Source organism: Herpailurus yagouaroundi, unplaced genomic scaffold, assembly GCF_014898765.1.
Source record: "Herpailurus yagouaroundi ecotype Mexico unplaced genomic scaffold, PumYag 193, whole genome shotgun sequence".
In the NCBI taxonomy this organism is placed as follows: Eukaryota; Metazoa; Chordata; class Mammalia; order Carnivora; family Felidae; genus Herpailurus; species Herpailurus yagouaroundi.
The window spans coordinates 956574-977433 of NW_024412424.1; the positions used below are offsets into that span (position 1 = coordinate 956574).

At 52.1% G+C, this 20860-nt stretch overlaps 1 protein-coding gene across 1 annotated transcript in view; it reads left to right on the forward strand.

Moving 5' to 3' along the window:
- The window catches only part of AP1M1 (adaptor related protein complex 1 subunit mu 1), a 29792-nt gene extending 12517 nt beyond the window's left edge, over positions 1–17275 (forward strand). The window contains exons 6-12 of the mRNA XM_040444798.1: positions 7758–7884; positions 9007–9149; positions 9567–9638; positions 10067–10225; positions 15439–15564; positions 16148–16223; positions 16388–17275. Of these exons, the coding sequence (XP_040300732.1) occupies positions 7758–7884; positions 9007–9149; positions 9567–9638; positions 10067–10225; positions 15439–15564; positions 16148–16223; positions 16388–16410 (726 nt within the window). The 3' untranslated portion in view covers positions 16411–17275. The remainder of the gene's footprint in view (positions 1–7757; positions 7885–9006; positions 9150–9566; positions 9639–10066; positions 10226–15438; positions 15565–16147; positions 16224–16387) is intronic.
- The last annotated feature ends 3585 nt before the right edge of the window (positions 17276–20860 follow it).

Genomic DNA, 20860 nt, shown 5'->3' on the forward strand with positions numbered 1-20860 from the left:
ATTTTGAAAGTTCTTTGTGTATCCTGGATAGAAGTCTCTTGTCAGATACGTGATTTGCAGGTATTTTCTCCCAGGCTGTCACTTGTCTTTTCATTCTTTTGGTACAGTGTCTTTCACAGGACAAAAGTTTTTAATTTTGAGAAAATCTAATTACCGATCTTTTTGTGCGTGTGCTTTTGGTGCCACGCTGCCGAACCCAGGGTCATGTAGGTTTTCTCCTAAATTGTCTTCTAAAAGTTTTCTGGTTTTACATTTAGGTCCATGACCAACTTTGAGTTACGTTTTATCTAAGCTATGAGGTTTGTGTCCATTGTGTGGATGTAGAGCAGTGTTCTGCAATTGTTCCAACATCATTTTTTGAAAAACTACCCCTTTCTCCGTTAAACTGCCGTTGTGTTTTTGTCAAAAATCAGTTGGCCGTATTTGTGTGAGTCTGCATTCATCTGTAGTATCTATTCATTCACCAACACTGTACTGTCTTTGACAACTGTAACTTTATTAAGTCTGAAAAGCAGGTAATGAGATCCTTCCAGCGTTCTTCTTTTTTCAAAATTGTTTTAGCTATTTAGTTCCTTTGCATAAAATATTAGCATCAGGAGGCATCTGGGTGGCTCAGTCAGTTGAGTGTCCGACTTTCAATTTTAGCTCAGGTCATGATCTCATGGTTGTGGGATTGAGCCCCACATGGGGCTCTGCACTGACGGCTCGGAGCCTGCTTGGGATTCTCTCTCTCCCTCTCTCTCTCTGCCCCTCTCCTGCTTGTACGCATGCACGCCCTGTCTCTCTCAAAATAAATACATATATTTTTAAAAAGTTTAAAATGTTAGCATCAGCTTGTCTGTCTACAAAAAAAATCCTGCTGGATTTTGATTGGGATTTTATTAAATAACTATTAAATAATCAGCGTGGGGAGTGCCTGAGTGGCTCAGTTGGTTAAGCATCCGACTTCAGCTCAGGTCATGATCTCGCAGTCCGTGAGTTCAACCCCTGATTCAGGCCCTGTGTTGACAGCTCGGAGTCTGAGCCTGCTTCGATTCTGTATCTCTCTCTCTCTGCCCCTCCCTGCTCACACTGTCTCTCTCCTCTCTTCCACAAATAAACATTAAAAAAATTTTTTTAAATAAATAATCAGTGTGGAAGAGAATTGGTATCATTAGTATATTAAGTCTCACAACCCACAAATGCTGTATGTCTTTCTAGTTAGGTCATCTTTTTTATTTTTTTTTAACATTTATTTATTTTTGAGAGACAGAGACAGAGCTTGAGTGGGGAAGGGGCAGAGAGAGAGGGAGGCACAGAATCTGAAACAGGCTCTAGGCTCTGAGCTGTCAGCACAGAGCCCGACGTGGGGCTCAAACTCATGAACTGTGAGATCATGACCTGAGCCGAAGTTGGACACTTAACCGACTGAGCCACCCAGGCGCCCCTAGTTAGGTCATCTTTGATTTCATTCATAAACGTTTGGTAATTTTTACCATGTATATGTTATGTTAGAGTTATGCTTAAGTATTTCATTTGAAAGTATCATAAATTGTATATTTTAGATTTACTTGGTGGAAGTCACTTGTGAAACTATCTGAGCCTAGAGATTTCTGTTCCAGAATATTTTTAACTACAAATTTCAATTCTGTAATAGTTATAGGATTCTTCGGGTCTTCTGTTTCATCTTGGGTGAGTTTTGGCAGTTTGTTGTTTTTAAGAAGCTGATCTACTTCATCAGAGTCGTTGAGTTTATGCGTATAGTGTTCTATGTAGTATTCCCTTACTGTCTTTTTAATGTCTGCAGGGTCGGTGCTGATGTCCCCTCTTTCATTCCTGATATCAGTCACTTATGTCATATTTTTTTTCTTTGTCAGTCTTATGAGAGTTTCATCTATTTTATTGGTGATGAATTGGCTTTTACCAAGAATTGGCTTTTGATTTCGTTGATTTTCCATTTTCAATTTCATTGATTTCTGTTCTTGGCTCTAGTATTTCTTTCTCTGTGATTTGAGTTTGTTTTGCTCTTCTTTTTCTAGTTTCTTAAGTTGGAAGCGAAGATGCTGATTTGGAATCTTTCTTTTCTAATATAAAGATTTAATGTCGTACATGTCTAAGCAGTGCTTTAGCTACGACCCATAACTGGTATGTTAGATTTTCATCTTCAAAATATTTTCAAATTTCCCTTGAGACTTCAGTTTTGACTCATGGATTATTTATTTATTTATTTATGTATTTTAATGTTTATTTTTGAGAGAGAGAGAGAGAGACGGCATGAGCAGGGGAGGGGCAGAGAGAGAGGGAGACACAGAATCCGAAGCAGACTTCAGGCTCTGAGCTGTCAGCACAGAGCCCGACACGAGACTTGAACCCACCAACTGCGAGATCATGACCTGAGCTAAAGTCAGACTCCTAACTGACTGAGCCGAAGTCAGACTCCTAACTGACTGAGCCACCCAGGCACCCTGACTCATGGATTATTTAATGAAAGTGTGTTAATTTTTAAACACCTTATTGTTGTTTTTTTGTTTTTAATTTAATTACATTATTGTTTAAGAATATACTTTCTATGCGGTGCCTAGGTGACTTAGTCAGTTAAGCGTCTGACTCTTGGTTTCGGCTCAGGTCATGATCTCATGGTTCGTGAGTTCCGGCCTTACATCGGTCTCCATGCTGACCATGTGAAGCCTGCTTGGGATTCTCTCTCTCAAAATAAATAAACTTTAAAATATATAAATATACTTTTTATAATGCCCATTCTTTAAAATTTAAGGTTTGTTTTAGTGACCCAGAATGTGATCTATCTTGCCAAACGTTCCAGGTACACTTGAAAAAAATATATATTTTGCTTTTGTTGGGTGGACTGTTCTGTAATTGCCAATTAAATCCTGTTGGTTGGTGACATTTATTTCTTCTAGCTTTTCTTACTCATTTTCTGTCTACTAGTTCTACCTATTATTGATAGCGTTAAAAGCCCCAGCTGTTAATTGCAGATTATGTCTTAGCATATTTTGAAGCTATGCTGTTAGGCACAGGCACATTTAGGATTCATATGTTTCCTTGGTGAAATGACCCTTTCTTTTATCATTATATAAGGTCCCTCTTTATCCCTGGTAATTTTTTTGCTCTGAAGTCTATTTTGCTATTAATTTTGTCACTTCAGAGATTATTCCATCAGTGTTTACACACTATGTGTTTTTCTATCCTTTTACTTCTTTTTTTAATCCTTTTATTTTATTTTTTTGAAGATTTTATTTTTAAGTAATCTCTACATCCAACATGGGGCTTGAACTCATAACTCCAAGATCAAGAGTCACACACTCCACTGACTGAGCCAGCTAGGTACCCCATCCTTTTATTTTATTTTTTTAAAGTTATTTAAATTCTAGTTAATATACACGGTAATGTCAGTTTCAAGTATACAGTGTAGTGATTCAGTACTTCCATACATCATCCAGTGCTCAGACTGGGTCATTTTTTAACATCCATTTTGGCAGTCTTTGTCTTTTAATTGATATGTTTAGAGCATTTATACTTACTGTAACTGTTAATTTGTTAGATTAAAATGTCTGCCATTTTATTGTTTTCTTTTTGTTGCCTCTGTTTTTCATTCCTTTGTTTTTTTTTTTTTTTTCTTCCTATCCTTCCATGGTCTGTTTGAATGTTTTTAATATTCCATTTCATTTCTTTATGGTGGTTGTTACCATATCTCTTTATATAGTTGTATCTAGTGGTTGCTATAAAATGCATACTTACCTGCTTAGAATCAATATTTCACCACTTCACTTGGAATCCAGAAAGTTTCCTACCCCTCAATGCTAGAGCTGTTTTATACATTAATCTAGATGCACTGGAAACCACCTCCGACAGTGGTAAGATTTGTTGCTCTCAGTTCTCAACCATGCTTTAAAGCAGTCAAGACAATAACCCATTTAACTCAGACATTTGGCACTTCTGTGGCTCTCCCTCGATTTCCTGACTTTTCCCAGGTTTCCTTCCGGTATCATTTCCCTTCTGCCTAAAAAGCTACTCTTAGCTGTTCTTTCAGAACAGGTCTACTTTGCTTTTCCTCCATCTGAGAATGTCTTCGTTTCTGCTTCATTCTGAAGGATATTTCAACTGGATACAGGTTCTGGGTTGACAGTTGTCCTTTGGCTCCTTGAAAATGTTGTGACATTCCCTCCAGGTTCCATGCTTCCTGGTGAGAAATCCACGGTCACTCGAATCCATATTTCCCTGTAGGTAACACATTGCTTTTCTCTGGATGCTTTCCAGATTTTTTTCTTTGTCTTTAGTTTTCAGCAGATAGATTTGCTGTGTCTGGGTATGGATATCTTTAGGTTTCTACTGTTTGGGATTTGTTCATCTTCTTGTATCTGTTTGGTTATGTCTCCTACCAAAATTGGGATGTTTGCAGCCATTATGTTCTCAAATATGTTTGCCCAGTGACATGAATATCAGACCTTTAGTCAGTGTCCCAAGGGCCCCTGAGGTGCTGTTTCTTTTATCCCATCTTTTTTTTTTCTCTTTGTTGTTTAGATTGGATGCTTCCTTCTGATCTGTCTTCAAGTTCACTGACCCTTTCCTGTTTTATCTCCATCCTTTTGTTGAGCCCATCCAGCAAGTTTGGTATTTCAGTGACTGCATCTTTTAGTTCTAAAATTTCCGTTTGATTCTTCTTCCTATAGTCTGCTTCTTTACTGAGACTTTCTATTTTTAACATTTGTTGCAAGGGTGTTTGTAATTTTTACATAACTGTTTAAAGTCTTTTGTCAGGTAATTCCAACATTTGCATCAGCATTGGCATCTGTTGATTGTATTTTCCGTGTGAGTTAAATTTTCTTGGCTCTTTGTATGCTGAGTATTTTTAGATTGTATCTTGGACCTTTTTGAATGTTACATTATAAGATTCTAGGTCTTATTTAGATTATATAGAAAATGTCCGTATTTGTGTTCGAGCTGACAGTTGGTCTGGTTAGGTTCGGGCCACAAGTTGCAGCCCCCAATTTGTGGGCCGTAAGTATCAGTTCAGTTTTCAAAGCCTTCCTGCCATTTGCTATTTGAGTTTGTCCGAAGTATGCACTGCCTGGTGGTCTGTCTGGGACTGGGTGGTTTGTTTCTCAGAGTCTTTGGCATGCTAATTAGGATCCTAGCTACTCATGCCCAGTTCTAGAGTGCTCTGGAGACACAAATAACTTCATGGGTTTGCTTTCCTGGACTCCTCACTCTCTACTCTCTTTCTGGCATTTGTCAGCTGTTTAGGGCTTCCCTTTTGGGTTCTGTGACCAACTGGGGGCTCTAGATCCCCACTCCGGCCTGCCTGCCTGCCTGCCTGCCTGCAGTGGGCCTGAATCCTGGGTTTGCCCCACCCTCTGGGAACAACAGCTAGGTTGCCTGGGGCCTGGAGGTGAGAGAACGGACGGGGGGGAGTCGGGGGGATTTCCATTTGCCCTCTAAGCAGCAGGACTTCCCCTTCTGGCCCCGAAGCCAGAGCTACAGGCTTCCGCCAGCTCAGTCAGCGTCCCCGGGGCTCACTTCCACTTCCAGGTTTCCTATGCACTTTCCCACGGGGCCTGGGTGCCGCGCTTTCAGTGGCTCTTCCCAGATCCACCCACTGTGCCTTTCAGTCTTTGATGATTGCCCATGAACCCTGCCCGTGTGTCGTCCTTGTAGCCAGTGGCAGGGAAGGGCATACAAGCCGACCCCATGTTACCCGCAGCCTGCTTGTGTTCACTTTGGAGATTATCATGACTGATCAGACCAGTCCCATCACGCGGCTCACTAGGGTGTGCCCTTTCCAGCTGCCGCAGGCAGTGCAGAAATGAGCCAGCTTGTCCGTCCTCAGATGTGTGTTTGGGGCCGCATCCTTACCTGGGCGGGGTTCCTGGAGCGGTGGGTCCTCCGGTGTGGGATTGTTGACGGTGCTTCCCCAAAAAGATTCTCCCAGTGGACTGCGCATAAACATATTTGCCTTTTTACCTTTTAAGTCTTGGAGCAAGACAGTGGCCTCAGTAACCACATGCCCCTCCTGCCTTTGTCTGAATTGTTTATTGAGCCCAGAACATGGTCCATCTGGCACTAGAGTGTGCTGGCCTATGAAAGCAGATCCGGGGGAACAGCCTATAAATAGGTTATACGAAAACACTGGCAGTTCGATGGGTGTCCTGACCACAGTGCACCCAGCATGTGGCTGTGCCTGAAGGACCCTGTTCTTCCGTACACGGGGCAGCACGAGGCAGGTGCAGGTGTCCCAGATGCGCTAGAACACCGTCTTCCTGAGTCTGATTGCAGAGCCGGCTGCTGAGTCCACACCGGCGTCCAGTTTCCGGTGACCTGGGTGTAACGGTGGACTTGAGCAGCTCAGCAGACATCCCTTCTGCACCCACCCATCCTGGTTGCCGCCTGCAGGGCTGAGATGAGCCTTGGGCCTGCACAGTTCTTCTCCCCTTCCTGAGCCCGCCTTCCCAGCATTGGTGACCTCACCTGTTCAGTTCCAGAGGGCTGTGTAGTCCCTACTCCCCACGCGGGGGGGACGGCCCTCCACATCCAGGGGCAGTCACAGTTGGGAGCACGGGGGGTGCCCAGAGCCCATCCCACCAGCGAGGGCCTACGTTTGCACGTACCTGCTGAGGACCTTCTGCCCCCAGGCACTGTCTTCGTGCTGGACCCAGCAGTGAGTGGCCTGACGCACCCCCTCACCAGAGTGGGGACAGAGGTGGACAGGCAGAGCTGATGAGAGGCGGAGGAGGAAGAGGTGGCCGCTGTGTGCAGTGGGGACAGTGAGAGGCCAGTGTGACCAGAGTACAGTGAGCAGTGAGGTGACAGAACCAGACGTTGCAGGGCCTTCTGTCCTGTTTTGTGCCTTTCCCGGGTTGTCGTTTCCTTGGTGCCTCGGTTTTCCACCTCCTTCAGAGGCGAAGGGCTCTCATGTTTGCCTGTGGTGCTTTCCAGATGCTTGAGTTAAAGGCTGGACAGATTTTCCTCCTCCTCTGTACAAATAGGCAACTCGGGCCTTCCAGCACGTGGGTGTGGCTGGCAGCTCTGAGGAGCGGCCTCGTGGCCCCAGGGCCTGTGCCCTTGTTCGTGCCTGTGGGTGTGGACGTGGTGATGTGGGGTGGTCGTCACAGCTGTGGCCCCAGCGCCTCCGCCAGCCACTGTGTGGCCTCTGTTCTGTGTCTAAAATGGGCCTGAGAAGAGGTGTTCCAGCAGCCGGGCTCCCTCAGGACAGCCTCAGGGTTTGCCTGCTGGCCTGTTGTGACTTTCTCATCACTATCTCAGATGCTTCCTGGTCTGCTCGTGAGCTACAGGGTTGCCCGAAGCATAACTCCGCCATGCAGACTGTTGGAGTGCACGGGGAAGGGCTCAGCCGTTACTCCTCTGACTTTATCTGGTGCTGTGGATCCATGGTCATCAGACCTCAGGGCAGCCCTGGGGAGCAGCGAGGTGTCTGGACCGGGGAAGCTCCATCTTTAGGAAGTAGCGGATATGGGGCAGGTGGCCTCCTGAGGCCCCACTTGGAGAAACAGAGATCTCTAGAAAAGCAAGTGTGGCCTGCCTGGAGGAAGGCCAGCCTAGTGGTTGAGCAGGCACTGGTAGGGTCCTCGCTCAGCGATGGCCTGAGGCCTAGAGGGCAGAGCCCACGGGTCGGCCTCTGTGACCCTGGCACAGAGGCTGGAGGGAGGCCGGGATGGGGAGAAGGGCATCGAGAATTGGGTGGCGGGAGGGTATGAAGCTGGTGAGTGGGGGCCTCCCTTCACGCCTGCCTCGCCGCCTCCCAGGTCAGTGCCAATGGCAACGTGCTGCGCAGTGAGATTGTGGGCTCCATCAAGATGCGGGTCTTCCTCTCAGGCATGCCCGAGCTGCGCCTGGGCCTCAACGACAAGGTTCTCTTCGACAACACGGGCCGTGAGTACCCCCCGCCACTCCCACTGCGTCCCTGTGGCCAGAGCGGGCCTGCGCTGAGCTCACAGCTGAGCTGAGGGAATACCCAGCTGCGTGGGCCAACGTGTGTACCCCAAGTACTTGCTTTAGAAACATGTTCAGGTTGTTTACAAGACAACTGTGAAAACTAGTAAATCCACAACTGGACGTAGAAAACATAGAAGAGCACAGATCCCAAAGTCAAGTCCCCTCGTCACCCTATGGGCCAGAGTGCACGGGCGAGCACCTCAGATGTCAAGTGTGGGAAGGGTCACGCAGGTCCACGACCCTGCCCTACACCATCTTGAAGGGAGCTGCGGGCTCAAGGTCAGGCCTTGCCTTGTTCTCTCCTGTCCTGTGCCAGCTCCTGCCCCCACCTGGAGTGCTGGGTCTGGGCTGTTTGAAGGCTACACACAGTGGCTCTGGCTCTTGCCACGCGGCCTGCATGGAGCACCCCCTGTGGTGGGGCGGGGGCCAGAGTGATCTCAGGGACCCAGCGTGCCGAGTCTCTGTGTTGACAAATGGGACACCTGGCTCCTGGCCCACCACAGGCCCCCTGGCCATGGGAGCGGTGGCAGGGGTGGCCACACCGTCACGGCAGCAGTGAGGCCCCCTCGGGTGTCAGCCCATCAGGGCAGCTCCTGTCCCTGGCTGGGCCCCACCTGCACAGCTCCTCTGCGGGATGGAAAACCAAGACAGGAACCCAGAACACAAGGGATGACGATGCGGCCGGGGCACACCGGGAGCCCTGAGCCGTCGCCCCGCGTCTCCAGCCGGGTCTGTTACACATTCAGCAGACTCGCCCTGGGCAGGAGCGCCAGCTAAGCCATGGACTGGCTGCTGGGGGCCAGAGTGACCCAGGCCAGCCAGCCCTGCCCTCAGCCCGAGCCCGGGGTCAGGATGTGACGGGGCTTCCAAGGGGCTGCGGAGGGACGGGGGAGGTCGTCCAGGAACCCGGGCCCCTTGGCATTCGTGACCCAGACGCTCTCGCGGATTTGAGGGGCAGCTCTGCTCTGCCAGGGGTGAGCCCCCGGGATTGACAGTGTTGCCGAGGGAGTGACCCGGAGGGGCTAGGGTCTGTCCCGCCCTCACCCCGCCTCCCCGCAGGTGGCAAGAGCAAGTCCGTGGAGCTGGAGGATGTGAAGTTCCACCAGTGTGTGCGACTCTCACGCTTCGAGAACGACCGCACCATCTCCTTCATCCCCCCAGATGGCGAGTTCGAGCTCATGTCCTACCGCCTCAACACCCACGTGCGTGCGCCCGCCCTCCACCGGGGCAGGCTTTCCTCCAGGGCGGCTCGCGGGAGGCTCCAGACAGGCTCCCGCCCCCTCCCTGCTGGGTGGGAACGGTCCCTGTCCCCGAGCTGACACCCAGGGCACGAACAGCCCCCTACGGGCTGCCTGGCTCTGCGGAGCCGGTGTTTGACAGCTCGGGGCTCTGAACCGTTTGAGTGACCGGAGCCCTTTGGCCCTACTGCCCCCACTGCAGGCAGCCCCGGTGACGTGTTCTGCATTTTCAGAGGCCCCTCTGTCTGCCTGTCCATCTGGCCTGGCTGGGACTCGGGCGGTGGCTTGCTGGGCTCACGCCTGGCAGATGGTCCCTTGCCTCGGGCCTCAGTGTCCCCTCTGGGGGAAAGGTGTGAGTGCCGCGTTCGCTTTCCCTAACAGGTCAAGCCCTTGATATGGATCGAGTCCGTGATCGAAAAGCATTCCCACAGCCGCATCGAGTACATGATCAAGGTGCGCGCACACCCGGCACACAGCGCCAACCTGGGGACGAGGGCAGTGAGAGCGGGGGCTGTGGATAGCCTCACCGGCTCAGGGCTGGCTATCCAGGCCTAGCCAGGCCTAGCCAGGGCAGGGACACCGTGGGGCTCTATGACCCCTGTCCGGGGAGATCAGGCCTGTGGCTGAGGTCCGTGCTGCCTCACTGACCCAGAGGGGAGAATGGGGAGCCCTGAAGGCCAAGGGGACTGGAGGCTATAGGGAGGGTCTCAGGTGGCAGGAGGGTACGAGCTGAGCCTGGAGAACCGGGGTCAGCTTGGTGGGGGACCCCCCGGGCCGGGCCAGGCCAGGGGGGTGGGGCCCTTGCCGGGGCAGGCCGGGTCGGGGCCGGGCCTTCTCACCTGTGCCTTCTGCAACCTTGGCTGCATCGGCCTCGTCTCCAGGCCAAGAGCCAGTTCAAGCGGCGGTCAACGGCCAACAACGTGGAGATCCACATCCCCGTGCCCAACGACGCCGACTCCCCCAAGTTCAAGACGACAGTGGGGAGTGTGAAGTGGGTCCCCGAGAACAGTGAGATCGTGTGGTCCATCAAGTCCTTCCCGGTGAGCACCCTTCTCAGTGGGGTGCCCCTCGACTTCCTCCCACGCCCCGCCTGCCCCCTGTGCCCATCCCAGCACGCAGCGGCCTCAAAGCGGGGCACGGGGCCAGGATCCCCGCGGACGGAGAGCCGAGGGGCGGGCCAGGCGAGGAGGGAAAGCCGGAGCCGGCACGGGCAGCTTGTCCGAACAGCACCGTCTCCGGCGTCAGGGCAGCACCCCTGCCTCTCTCCCTCCCTCCCTCCTGCCCTCCCTCTGGCACTCCGGGTCAGAACTCTGCTTCCCTTGAGGGGAACAGACTGCCTCGAGGCCTGAGCGTCGTGGGTTTCGGGACTCCAGCACGAGCTCCGGGAACGTAGAGCACTTCGTGCTGGCATAGATGCCTGGCTTGTGGTCAGGGTTTTGAGCACTTGAGTCTGGGTTTGCAGCAGTGGCAGCCGGGAAGGGGGGTGTGCACCCCCGTGCTGTGCTGATTACGGCCCGTTTGCCGTTTTCTCATCATGAGCGAGACGAGACTCCTTTCCTTAGGCCTGGGGGCCGTTTGCATTTCTTGCTCTGGAAATTACGGCAGCTGTCCCCTTCATTTCTCTGTCAGGTTTGGTCATTTTCTTCGTTTCTGAGAGCCCTTTTTATATGGGCAAGATTAAGCAAAGCTTTTTCTTTGATACGAGTTGCAAGAGGTTTTCCCTAGTTTGATGTTCTCTTTTGGCTTTGTTTCTGGTGGTTTTTGCTGTGTGACCTGTTTTCTTTTTTGAAAAAAATTTTATTTAGTTTGTGAGAGACAGGGGGGCACAGAGAGGGAGAGAGAATCCCAAGCAGGCTGTGCAGTCAGCACGGAGCCCACGGGGGGGGGGGCTCAGTCCCAGTCCCATGAACCGTGAGATCATGACCTGAGCCAAAACCAAGAAAATGAAGCCGCTGTGTGACTTTTTCAAAATTGCTTCTTTGCTTTATGACTGTTGTTTAATGTAGTCAGATTTCTCAGTCCTTCCTTTTTATGGTGTCTGGACTGTAAGTCATACTTTGAAAGGCCTCACCTTTCCCAGATATAAAGGAATTCACCCATATTTGCTTCTAGAACCTGTATAGTGGCATTTTTTGTAACCTTGACTTCTAGGTCCTTTCAGAGCTAGGTCTGGTAAATGGGATGAGGTATAGGTCCAGTTTTGTCTTTTTCCAAATGGCTATCCAGTTTTCTAACATCATTTACTAAAAAGTCTTACCTTCCCCCAGTGGTTTTGAAATGCCATGTTTATCAAATATCAAATTTTCATATGGCATAAGGTCTCTTTCTGAATGTCCTGTTGTCTATCTGTCCATGCAGCGAGGCCACATTTTAACTCATGGCTTTAGTCTCTGTTTTAACATCTGATGAGGCCCGGCCCCCCCCCCCCCCCCCCCAACCCCCCATAACCATCTCTTGTCTGTTTCCTGGTGATTCTTGCTTGTTTGGTTTTCCTTAATGAGTTTTGGAATCTGTTTGTTTGTACTAAATACCAAAGTCAGTTACAACACCTCTATGAGGTTTGTCCTTTATGAGGACTTTGTCCTGTGTCCTTTTATGAGGCTGACCTTTGTGTCAGTCTCACCTTTGTGCTTTTGGGGATGTTTGAGTGTTTACCTTATATACTTCACATAGCCTTTCCCTAGGTGTAAAAAAGTGCATTTATTGAAATACAACATGCAGAAAAGTACACAAATGGAATGTGAATGAGTCAATGAACTTCCTCGGGGGGAAAACATCCATGTGTCTGGAACTAGATAAAAGCCACAGGACATCCCCTGCCCTCAGGAGCCTCCAGGGCTCACGACCAGTTGGCACATTTCTCATAAAGATGCTTTAAAAAAATTTTTGTTTTATGTTTGTTTATTTTTAAGAGAGACAGTGCAAGAGGGGGAGGGGCAGAGAGAGAGGGAGACACAGAACCCAAAGCAGGCTCCGGGCTCTGAGCTGTCAGCACAGAGCCCAACGTGGGGCTTGAACTCACAAGCCATGAGATCATGACCTGAGCTAAAGTCCGATGCTTCACCGACTGAGCCACCCAGGCGCCCCTCTTGTGAGGATGATTTTTAAGTCAGTGTGTCGGTGAGTGGGGTCTTCTCTTCCATTGTGTCTTCCAGCAGGTGGCTGATGTTTGTATGGTAGTTTTACGCCCTAGTTCCCTCCTGTATTTTTGGTTTATGGTAGTTTTTCTTTCAATTCCTGTGCATCTTCAGATACTCCTTCGTATCATTTACAACCAGATACGGTTTTCCCTTCTCTGCTGTTGTTGGGCATTTGATGGCTCCGGCGTCTCCTTGCTTTGGCTGCTGTCTCCAGGGCCCGTAAGTGGAGGTGGAGAGTGACCTCTGGTCTTGGCCCCAGCTGGAGGTGCTGGGCGTCCTCCCCCCAAGTCTGACACCACGTGGGGCCGTGGACTCGATCCAGCCCTTACTTTCCTGTGTTTTTGGCACAAATGGGTAACAAATTCATTCAGGTGCCCCTTTGGTGTCTCAGTTCAGATCTGTTAATGGGTGGATCTCGAAACATGGCTGCCTTCCGGTAAGCTCCACCTGATCGAGGCATATTTCCTTTTTAAAGCACCGTTGAACTGCGTTAACGCTGTGCATAACCTTTGCACGCTGATGTTCGTAACCGAGGCTGACTTTTTTGGGGGCGCTCTCTGTTCTGCCTGTTTCGTAATTACCCCGTGCCCCATTTCCATGCCGCAGGGCAGTTTGAGGAGCCTGGATGTCGTCTGGTCTTGAGGTTGATGGAATTTGGCTGTGTGACCTTCCAGATCTCGACTACTTTCTCTCTTCTGTGGAAATTGGGCCATTCAGAGTTTCCATTTCTGTTACAGGCTGTTTGGGTAAATTGTTTCCCTTCAAAAAGCCAGCCAACCTAAGCAGGTTTTTAAGTTGTCTGCCAAGTTGGAGAAAGTGGTCTTTCTTTTTCTTTTTCTTTTTCTTTTTTTTTCCCATTATGATGGTTACTTCTACCTTGTTATTTTTTATTTTGTCTATTTGGGCCTTCTGTCTTCCTTGATAAAGCTGCCTAGTGGCTTCTCTCTCTCTCTTTTTTTTTCCCCCAGATTTGCTTTTTAATTTTGTTGTAATGTTTTCCAGTCTTTTATAAGTCTTCGGTTTAAATTTCTTCATCCTTTCCTTGTTCTAAGTTTTCTTTCTTTTTTAAAAAAATTTTTTTTAATGTTTATTAACTTCTAGAGAGAGAGAGAGAGAGACAGAGCATGAGCAGGGAGGGGCAGAGAGAGAGAGGGAGGCACAGAATCTGAAGCAGGCTCCAGGCTCCGACCTGTCAGCACAGAGCCCGACGCGGGGCTCGAACCCACCAACCATGAGATCATGACCTGAGCCGAAGTTGGATGCTTAAGCAACTGAGCCACCCAGGCTCCATCCTTGTTCTGAGTTTTCAAGTTGGATAGTTTCATTTGATGATTTTGTTTTAAAATTTATATCGCCACAAGTATTTAAGCCATAAATATTCCTACGAGTCCTGCCTTAGCTATATAGCGCTTAGATTGTGACATGTCCTATTTGATGTGATCATCTAGAAATTCTGTAACCAAACAGAGTGGGTTGTTCCTTTTAAATTTCCTCGGGGAAGGGCCTTCTGTTTTCTTTTCTCCTCACTACAGATTTGGAGCACTGAGGCCAGACAGCGTTATTCTTGTCGTTTCCGTTTCTGGGATTTCTTGACGTGTTTGTTGCATGCGAACGGAAGGTCAGAGTTTGCAGATCCCCTGCGTGCACTTGGGAGGAAGGCAGGGCTTCTGCTGGCGGGGAGAGAGCCCACGAGGTCTGCGTGACGCCGAGGTAGCGTCTGCCCGTCAGCCCGGCCTTCCTCCGGCTCCCTCTGCGCCTCGTGTGGCGCCTGCTTCACAAGCTGCCGCCGCGCCAGTTGGTGCCGTGGATACTCGCAGCTGCGGTGTCTTCCCTGTGGACCTCGGGACCGCGGCCTGTCCTGCTTGCACCTGTGACTGCTGCCCTGCGTTCTCCCCTGCCGTTTGCGTGCCTCTGGCGGGTGCGCCTCTGGCGGGTCTTCCTGCGGGTGTGGCCCTTCTCTGCTTTTGCGGCACAGAGTTGTGTTTTGGCCTGGGAGCCGGCCTGTAGGTCTCTCTCGCTCTCGGGGGACTTGCACCCGCTGCCCCTCGGCCTGTCCTCGTGCTTTCGTTTCCCCTTTTGTCTCTATAAGGCTCAGATTCGGGGTCCGGTGACTGTTCCATACACAGGCTGATGATGAAGCGGCTTTAGTTCCTCAGCTGCCTGCTTTGTCTGCGGCGGGGACCGCGTTATTCTCCTCTCCTTGTCCCAGAGTCTTAACTCAGCACATGTCACTGGCTCAGGCAGAGTCCCCGCTGTGGCCCTGGCCCTGGCGGTGGTGAACACACTGGCCGCTGGCTCCGCCCCAAGGAGGGGAGCTTGAGGGGAGCACGAGCGCAGGCCGGGAGCCAGGGCTCCGCTCCGCTCCGCTCCGCCCGAGAAGCTCCAGGGCCGCCCCTGCCTGCTCCGGCCAGAAGCAGCCCTGCTCAGCGGCCGCTCCTGCCAGAGCCGTGGGGGTCACCTGGTGTCCTGGGCGCGGTGAGGGCCGCGCTCTCTTTGCTCCCTACTCCTCTAGGTGCGACACCCCGGGCGCTTGGATGGCCGGGCTGAGATGCCTCACTCCCGTCCGGGCCTGGGCTGCCGGTCATTCAGGGGCCACCTCTGGGAGCAGGACCCGAGTCCAACCCATCAGTCAGCCCCCAACCTCCATCTTTCACTTTTGCCATCTCCCTCTGTTCACCATGCCTCACCTTGACCTTCCCCCTCTGCTTCCACGTGCCACCCAGACATGGGGCAGGTGGGGCTGTTCTCTCGGGCTCTGGCCTCGGCAGGTGGTCCACACCTCGTGCCTCCTTTCCCTGCCTGAGGCCTGTCAGTCTAGGCATCCTTGAAGCGACTAGTCTTCATTCCCTGAGAGTCTGTGCCACTCTCTTGATCCCAACAGTTCGGCGGTTTTCTGCAGCATGCCTGCGATCGGGCCGGCTCAGCTGGCAGGACGGTCCGAGAGGCCTGGGCTAAGTGTAAGTGTGTCTGAGGAGCCGAGACTCTGGAGACCGCGGCCACGCAGGAAGGGGCTCCGTGGCCGGGCCAGCAACTCGGTGCCCTGCAGGAGCAGCTGTGGGCTGAGCTGGGCCGGGGCCTTGGCCTGACTGGCTCTCCCTCGTCTGCTCCCCCAGGGTGGCAAGGAGTACCTGATGCGGGCCCACTTTGGCCTCCCGAGCGTGGAGGCGGAGGACAAGGAGGGCAAGCCCCCGATCAGCGTCAAGTTTGAGATCCCTTACTTCACTACCTCTGGCATCCAGGTACACGCGGCCGGGGCCGCAGGGGCCCAGAGCGCACGTGGATGGGCCCGGGCCTCCATCCCAGCTCGGGTTGCTGCAGCCAGCGTGGACGACGGTGCTGGTCTGCCTTCCCAGGGCGCCGACGTGCTGCCCCCGGCTCTGCCGCCCTCCTCGGGCAGCCCGGTCCCACCCCTGTCCACACGGACCTCACCCTGCACTTCAGCCCTGAGATTAGAGAGTCGTTCCGCCCCCAGAACTAGAGTTTGAGCCTCCGGTGTTCGCGCACCTGCCACCACAGGGCCTGTTTTCCAAATCCGCGAGGGGAGGTGAACTCTGGGCCTCCTCTCCAGGAGTCTGCTGGAGGGCCGTGTCTGAGAGGGCACAGCCTGGCTCTTTCCCGCACCTTCTGGCAGTGACCGCTCCCTCCCGCGGTGTCCACACGCTCCAGACAGATGCCCCTTCCCCCTCCCCCCCCCCCACACCTCTGCCTGTGCTTGCCTGCTCCTCCTCACAGCCTCCCCTCCCCTCCCTGGCCCCGAGGGAGTGACGGGGTGGGGGCGAGGGGCAGCACGCACGTACTCAGGCCCTGCTGCCCGTGCCCTAGGTGCGCTACCTGAAGATCATTGAGAAGAGCGGCTACCAGGCTCTGCCGTGGGTCCGGTACATCACTCAGAACGGAGGTGCGTGCAGCCCGCCACGGGCGGTGCAGACAGGCTTCCTGGCGGCCGCCCCCCTGTGCCCCAGGTGGTGCACACAGAGCAGCCCCAGGGTTGTGGTGGGGGAGGGGGGCGGCCCCGCCCCCAGGTGCGGAGCAGAAAACCAACGCCTCCTTCCCTGCTTCTAGATTACCAGCTCCGGACCCAGTGACGGGCCCCACGGCCAGCGCTGGCGCTCCAGGTGGAAGCACCCGGAGGAAGCACCTGCCGAGCCTGCGGGATGGAGGAGGGGCGCCCCCCTGGCTGCCGGCCACCCTCCCGGCTCCTCCCGGCTCCTCCCGGGCCCCACCTCCTCCAGGCACACCTGCTCTGCCGTTGCCACTCTCGTCCCTGAGGTCCCTTCTCCCAGAAGAGGCTCGTCTTCGAGAAGTCTTGTCTCTCTGCCCCCTGAGTCAGTTTGAGGGGAAGGAAATGAAATCTTTCCCTCCAGAGATCAAATGCAGCCTTCTGTGCTGTTTAGCTCCCAGGCGCCAGAAAGATTGGGAAATGCCCGCCGGACTGCTGGCCGCACGCGGCATGTGGCCGGGCCGGCAGGGCCGCCGTTTTATTGCCGTTCTGCTGAACGTCGTAGGTTTATAAGTGTCCCCAGAGTTTGTCTTGTTCGTCCATCGTTGTTTACGTGAACCTCACTGTGTGCACCCCCCGCCCCTTGTCCTGAAGCGCTCTTGGGCAGCACTTAGCGCGGGCGGGCTCGCCCCCCCTCCTCAGCAGCGCCAGCACCGGGTGGCCCTCCCACGTCCGGCCGGAACCTGGCACTCGGGTCTGTGGCTGCAGCTTCTGACTGCTCCTCGGGGGCTCCCGGCCTAGACCCCCGGCTTCAGCGGAGGTGCCTTCCCAGGGTGAGCCGTGCCGTGCAAGGCCATCACCCAGCCACATCAGTGTTTGTCCCCCGGGGCACCGCCGGCCCCATAGGGCGGGGGGCACGGGCCATCCCCGTCTGTGCTGGGTCACCCACCGCACCACCACCCTGTCTGTGTCCGTGTCACGATTACATTAAATTCCATTACTTAAACACACTGCCTGCCTTCCCTCAGGTGCAGTGTGCTGCGGACTCCTGGGTGGCCAGGGGCAGGTGCTGGACTCACATCAAGGTCCTCTCTGAGCTCACTAGAAATGCACATTCACAGACACCCCCCTCTCAACCCCCCCCCCCCCCCCACCGACCTGCCGAGGCAGAGTCTCTGGGATCGAGGCCCAGGAGACCTCTCAACAGTTTCCACCTGTGGTTCATATGTGCACTGGAGTTTGAAAACCGATGCCTGGTCCTCAGAGGGGATTGTGGTGGGCGCATGGGCAGGAAGTGCCCTGTCTTCCCGCGGCAGGCACCTGCATCTCCCCCTGCTGCCCCGCTGGGCCTTGCCCGGCCCACCCCCTGTTGCCTGCAAGGGCTGTGCACCCCTATCCCTCCCCCAGATCGCCCAGCTCTCCCTTTGAGGGCGGGTGGGGCTCAGACCAGAGCCCTTAGAAGTGCCCTTGATGCCTTGCCCCTCACTGCCCACACCCACATCCGCAGCAAGTCCTGATGGCCTCCTTCCAGAAGACCCTGGGTCCAGAGCATTTTCCATCACTGCCCTTGCTGGAGGCCAAGCCGCAGCCTCTCGAGCCCCTGGGGATCACAGGTCATCTGCAGGGTAGAGTGGGGCCTCTGTTCCCAGCGATGCTTGGGACAAGGTTGTGTGCAAGCGCTCCCACTGTGAGCGTGTGCCTGTGTAATACTAGGTATAGTATATGTAGAAGACAGATGGAAAGTGCTGGGCTAAGCATGCATCTTGAGTCAGGAAAAGAACAAGAAAATAAGCCTAAGAACACAGGAAGAAGGAAATAATAGGAGGGGAATAGAAAGCAAACATTCGATAAAAAGAAGCACAAGTTGCTTATTTTTTTTTTTTTAATTTATTTATTTTTGGGACAGAGAGAGACAGAGCATGAACGGGGGAGGGGCAGAGAGAGAGGGAGACACAGAATCGGAAACAGGCTCCAGGCTCCGAGCCATCAGCCCAGAGCCTGACGCGGGGCTCGAACTCACAGACCGCGAGATCGTGACCTAGCTGAAGTCGGACGCCTAACCGACTGTGCCACCCAGGCGCCCCACAAGTTGCTTATTTTAACAGATGAATGGAATTCAGAAGCTGCTGGGAAATTTGATCAAGATGAAAAGAAGGCCCAAATCGCTATCCCTCGAAAGACATCAAACGTGGAGAGAGAGCTTTTCAAACATGGAGCGATTAGAGCAGGAGAGGTGCCTCCTGAGGCAGGCAGGCCGCCTTCTGCTGCCCAGGCCATGCGCCTGCAGGGGCTTCAGCCTCCTGGAGGGGGGGCTCTCCTGTCTAAGCCACGCGAAAACCCCACGGGGGGCGGGGGGAGGGTGCTGTGAGCAGCTTGGTGCCAGCACACTTGAAAATGTCAGCTAACTTGGATAAGTTCCTAGAGGGTAAAAAACTGACTCAAAAAGAGGGGGAAAGTCTGAATAGTCCTATAAGCTAGCAAGGAAACAGAACTAGTCAGAACTCCGGACCCAGATGGCGTTCTTGGAAAAGCCTTACCAAACACTCAAGGGGAGAGAAAAGGGAATTTAACAAACTCAGAAGAAAAATAAACATTTCTTGACTCGTTTTATGAGGCCAGCATTTCCTCAAAACAATATGAAACAGGAAAATTCTAGACTAGCCTCACTGGTGACCATAGATGTGAAAATCCTAAATAAAATTGAGGGAGGGGGGCGTCTGGGTGGCTCAGTCCGTTAAGCATCCAACTTTTCATACCAGCTCCGGTCATGATCCCGGGGTTGTGGATCAAGCCCAATAACCCACGCTGAGCACAGAGCCTGCTAGAGATTGTCCCTCTCCTTTTGCCGCCCCCCCCCCACTTGCCCATGCACACACGTACACCCACATGCAAGCACGCACGTTCTCTTGAAAAATCAGAGGGGAAGTGGTGGCGTGTAAAAAGGATGTAACCTTGTGTCTAAGGTTGAATCTTAGGTATGCAAAATTTAATGCTGGAAAATGCATTGCTCCGATCCACTGCCTTAAAAAGATAAGGGAGTTGGGCGCCTGGGTGGCACATCTTTTGATGTCAGCTCAGGTCTTGATCCCAGAGTTGATGAGTTCGAGCCCTGCATTGGAGCACCCAGCGTGGAGCCTAGTTAAAAAAAATTTTTTTTTAAGTCAGGGAGGAAAACATATGATCACTTCCACAGGTATGGGCAAAGGGTTTAATAAAATTAAGCATTCATTCATGATCAGAAAGAATAACCCTTAAGCCAACTACAAACTATTGACAATAGTACCCAAAATGAAGTGCCTCGGATTAAATCAAACAAAAAACACACAAGGCCCCTAGGGGAACCTTATGGAGGTGTTTAGGGAAAGCCTAATGGAAAGAGAGGTGCTCCATGGGCATTGAATGGACGTCTCAGTACCAAGGATGCCAATATTCCTTCTGGTAGGCAGAAAATGCCCTCCCTCCACCCCCCCCCCCCCGCAAGATGTGCACAATCCAACCCCCAGAACTTCTGAATCTGTTAAATTGCATGACAAGGGGGATTCAGATTGCAGATGGGATTAAGGTTGCTGATCAGATGACCGTAATGGGGAGGTTACCCTGAACGACCTGGTGGGTCCAATGTAATCACAACGGTCCTTAACAGTGCAAGAAGGGGATAGAAAAGGGAGAAGCAGAAAGTGGTGGTGTGTGAGGGACCCGGTGTGTAGACGAAGGGTCATCAGCCAGGGATGCGGGCTGGATGCGGGCTCCAGAAGCTGGGAGAGGGTGAGACGAATTCTCGCCGGAGTCCCCAGCAGGAGCACAGCCCTGCCGACACCTTGGCTTTATTTAGCCCGGTGAGACCATCTCAGGCTCTGGACCCTAGGACTTGTTCATAAATCTGTGTTGTTTTATGTTTGTGATCATTTGTTACAGCAGCACTAGGAAACCAATAGACTCTTGAAAACTATTTATAGGTTAAATGCATTCACAATCAAAATCCCAGTCAGGTGCGTGTGGAACTTGACAAGCGGGTTGTAAAATTTCCATGGAAGGCCAAGAATAATAAGGAATCTTGAAGGAGAATAAAATAGGATGGCCTGTTTGGGCATCAAGACCTACTTCATTAAGAGTAATTAAGACGCAAAATAGGGTCAGTTAAGGTCATGATCATGGGATCGAGCCTCTCGTTGGGCTCTGAGCTGATAGTGTGGGGCCTCTCCATCCCCCCCCCCCCCCACTCATGCTCTCTCTCAAAATAAACCTTAAAAAAAAAAAAAGACACAAAATAACACCTACAGAGTAAGTGCTTTAGAATGAAGTTCAAAAACAAGCTCAGCTGAACTATATTCTTCAGGGATCCTTCCACTGCAAGGGGCGAATCTAGAGAAGGAGAAGAGGAAGTCAAAGTGGGTCTACCTCGGGGGACAGAGAGGCAATCACAGGGGCTCTGGGACGCTGGCCACACTCCATTTCTTGGGCGGTGGTGACGTGGGTGTTTGCTCCATAATTTTGTTGAACTGTATGTTTGTGTTTTATGTGGTTTACAGTATGATGTTATAATCCCCCCCAAATTTAACGCATGAAAAATCAGATGACTTCAATGTCAGTTAACA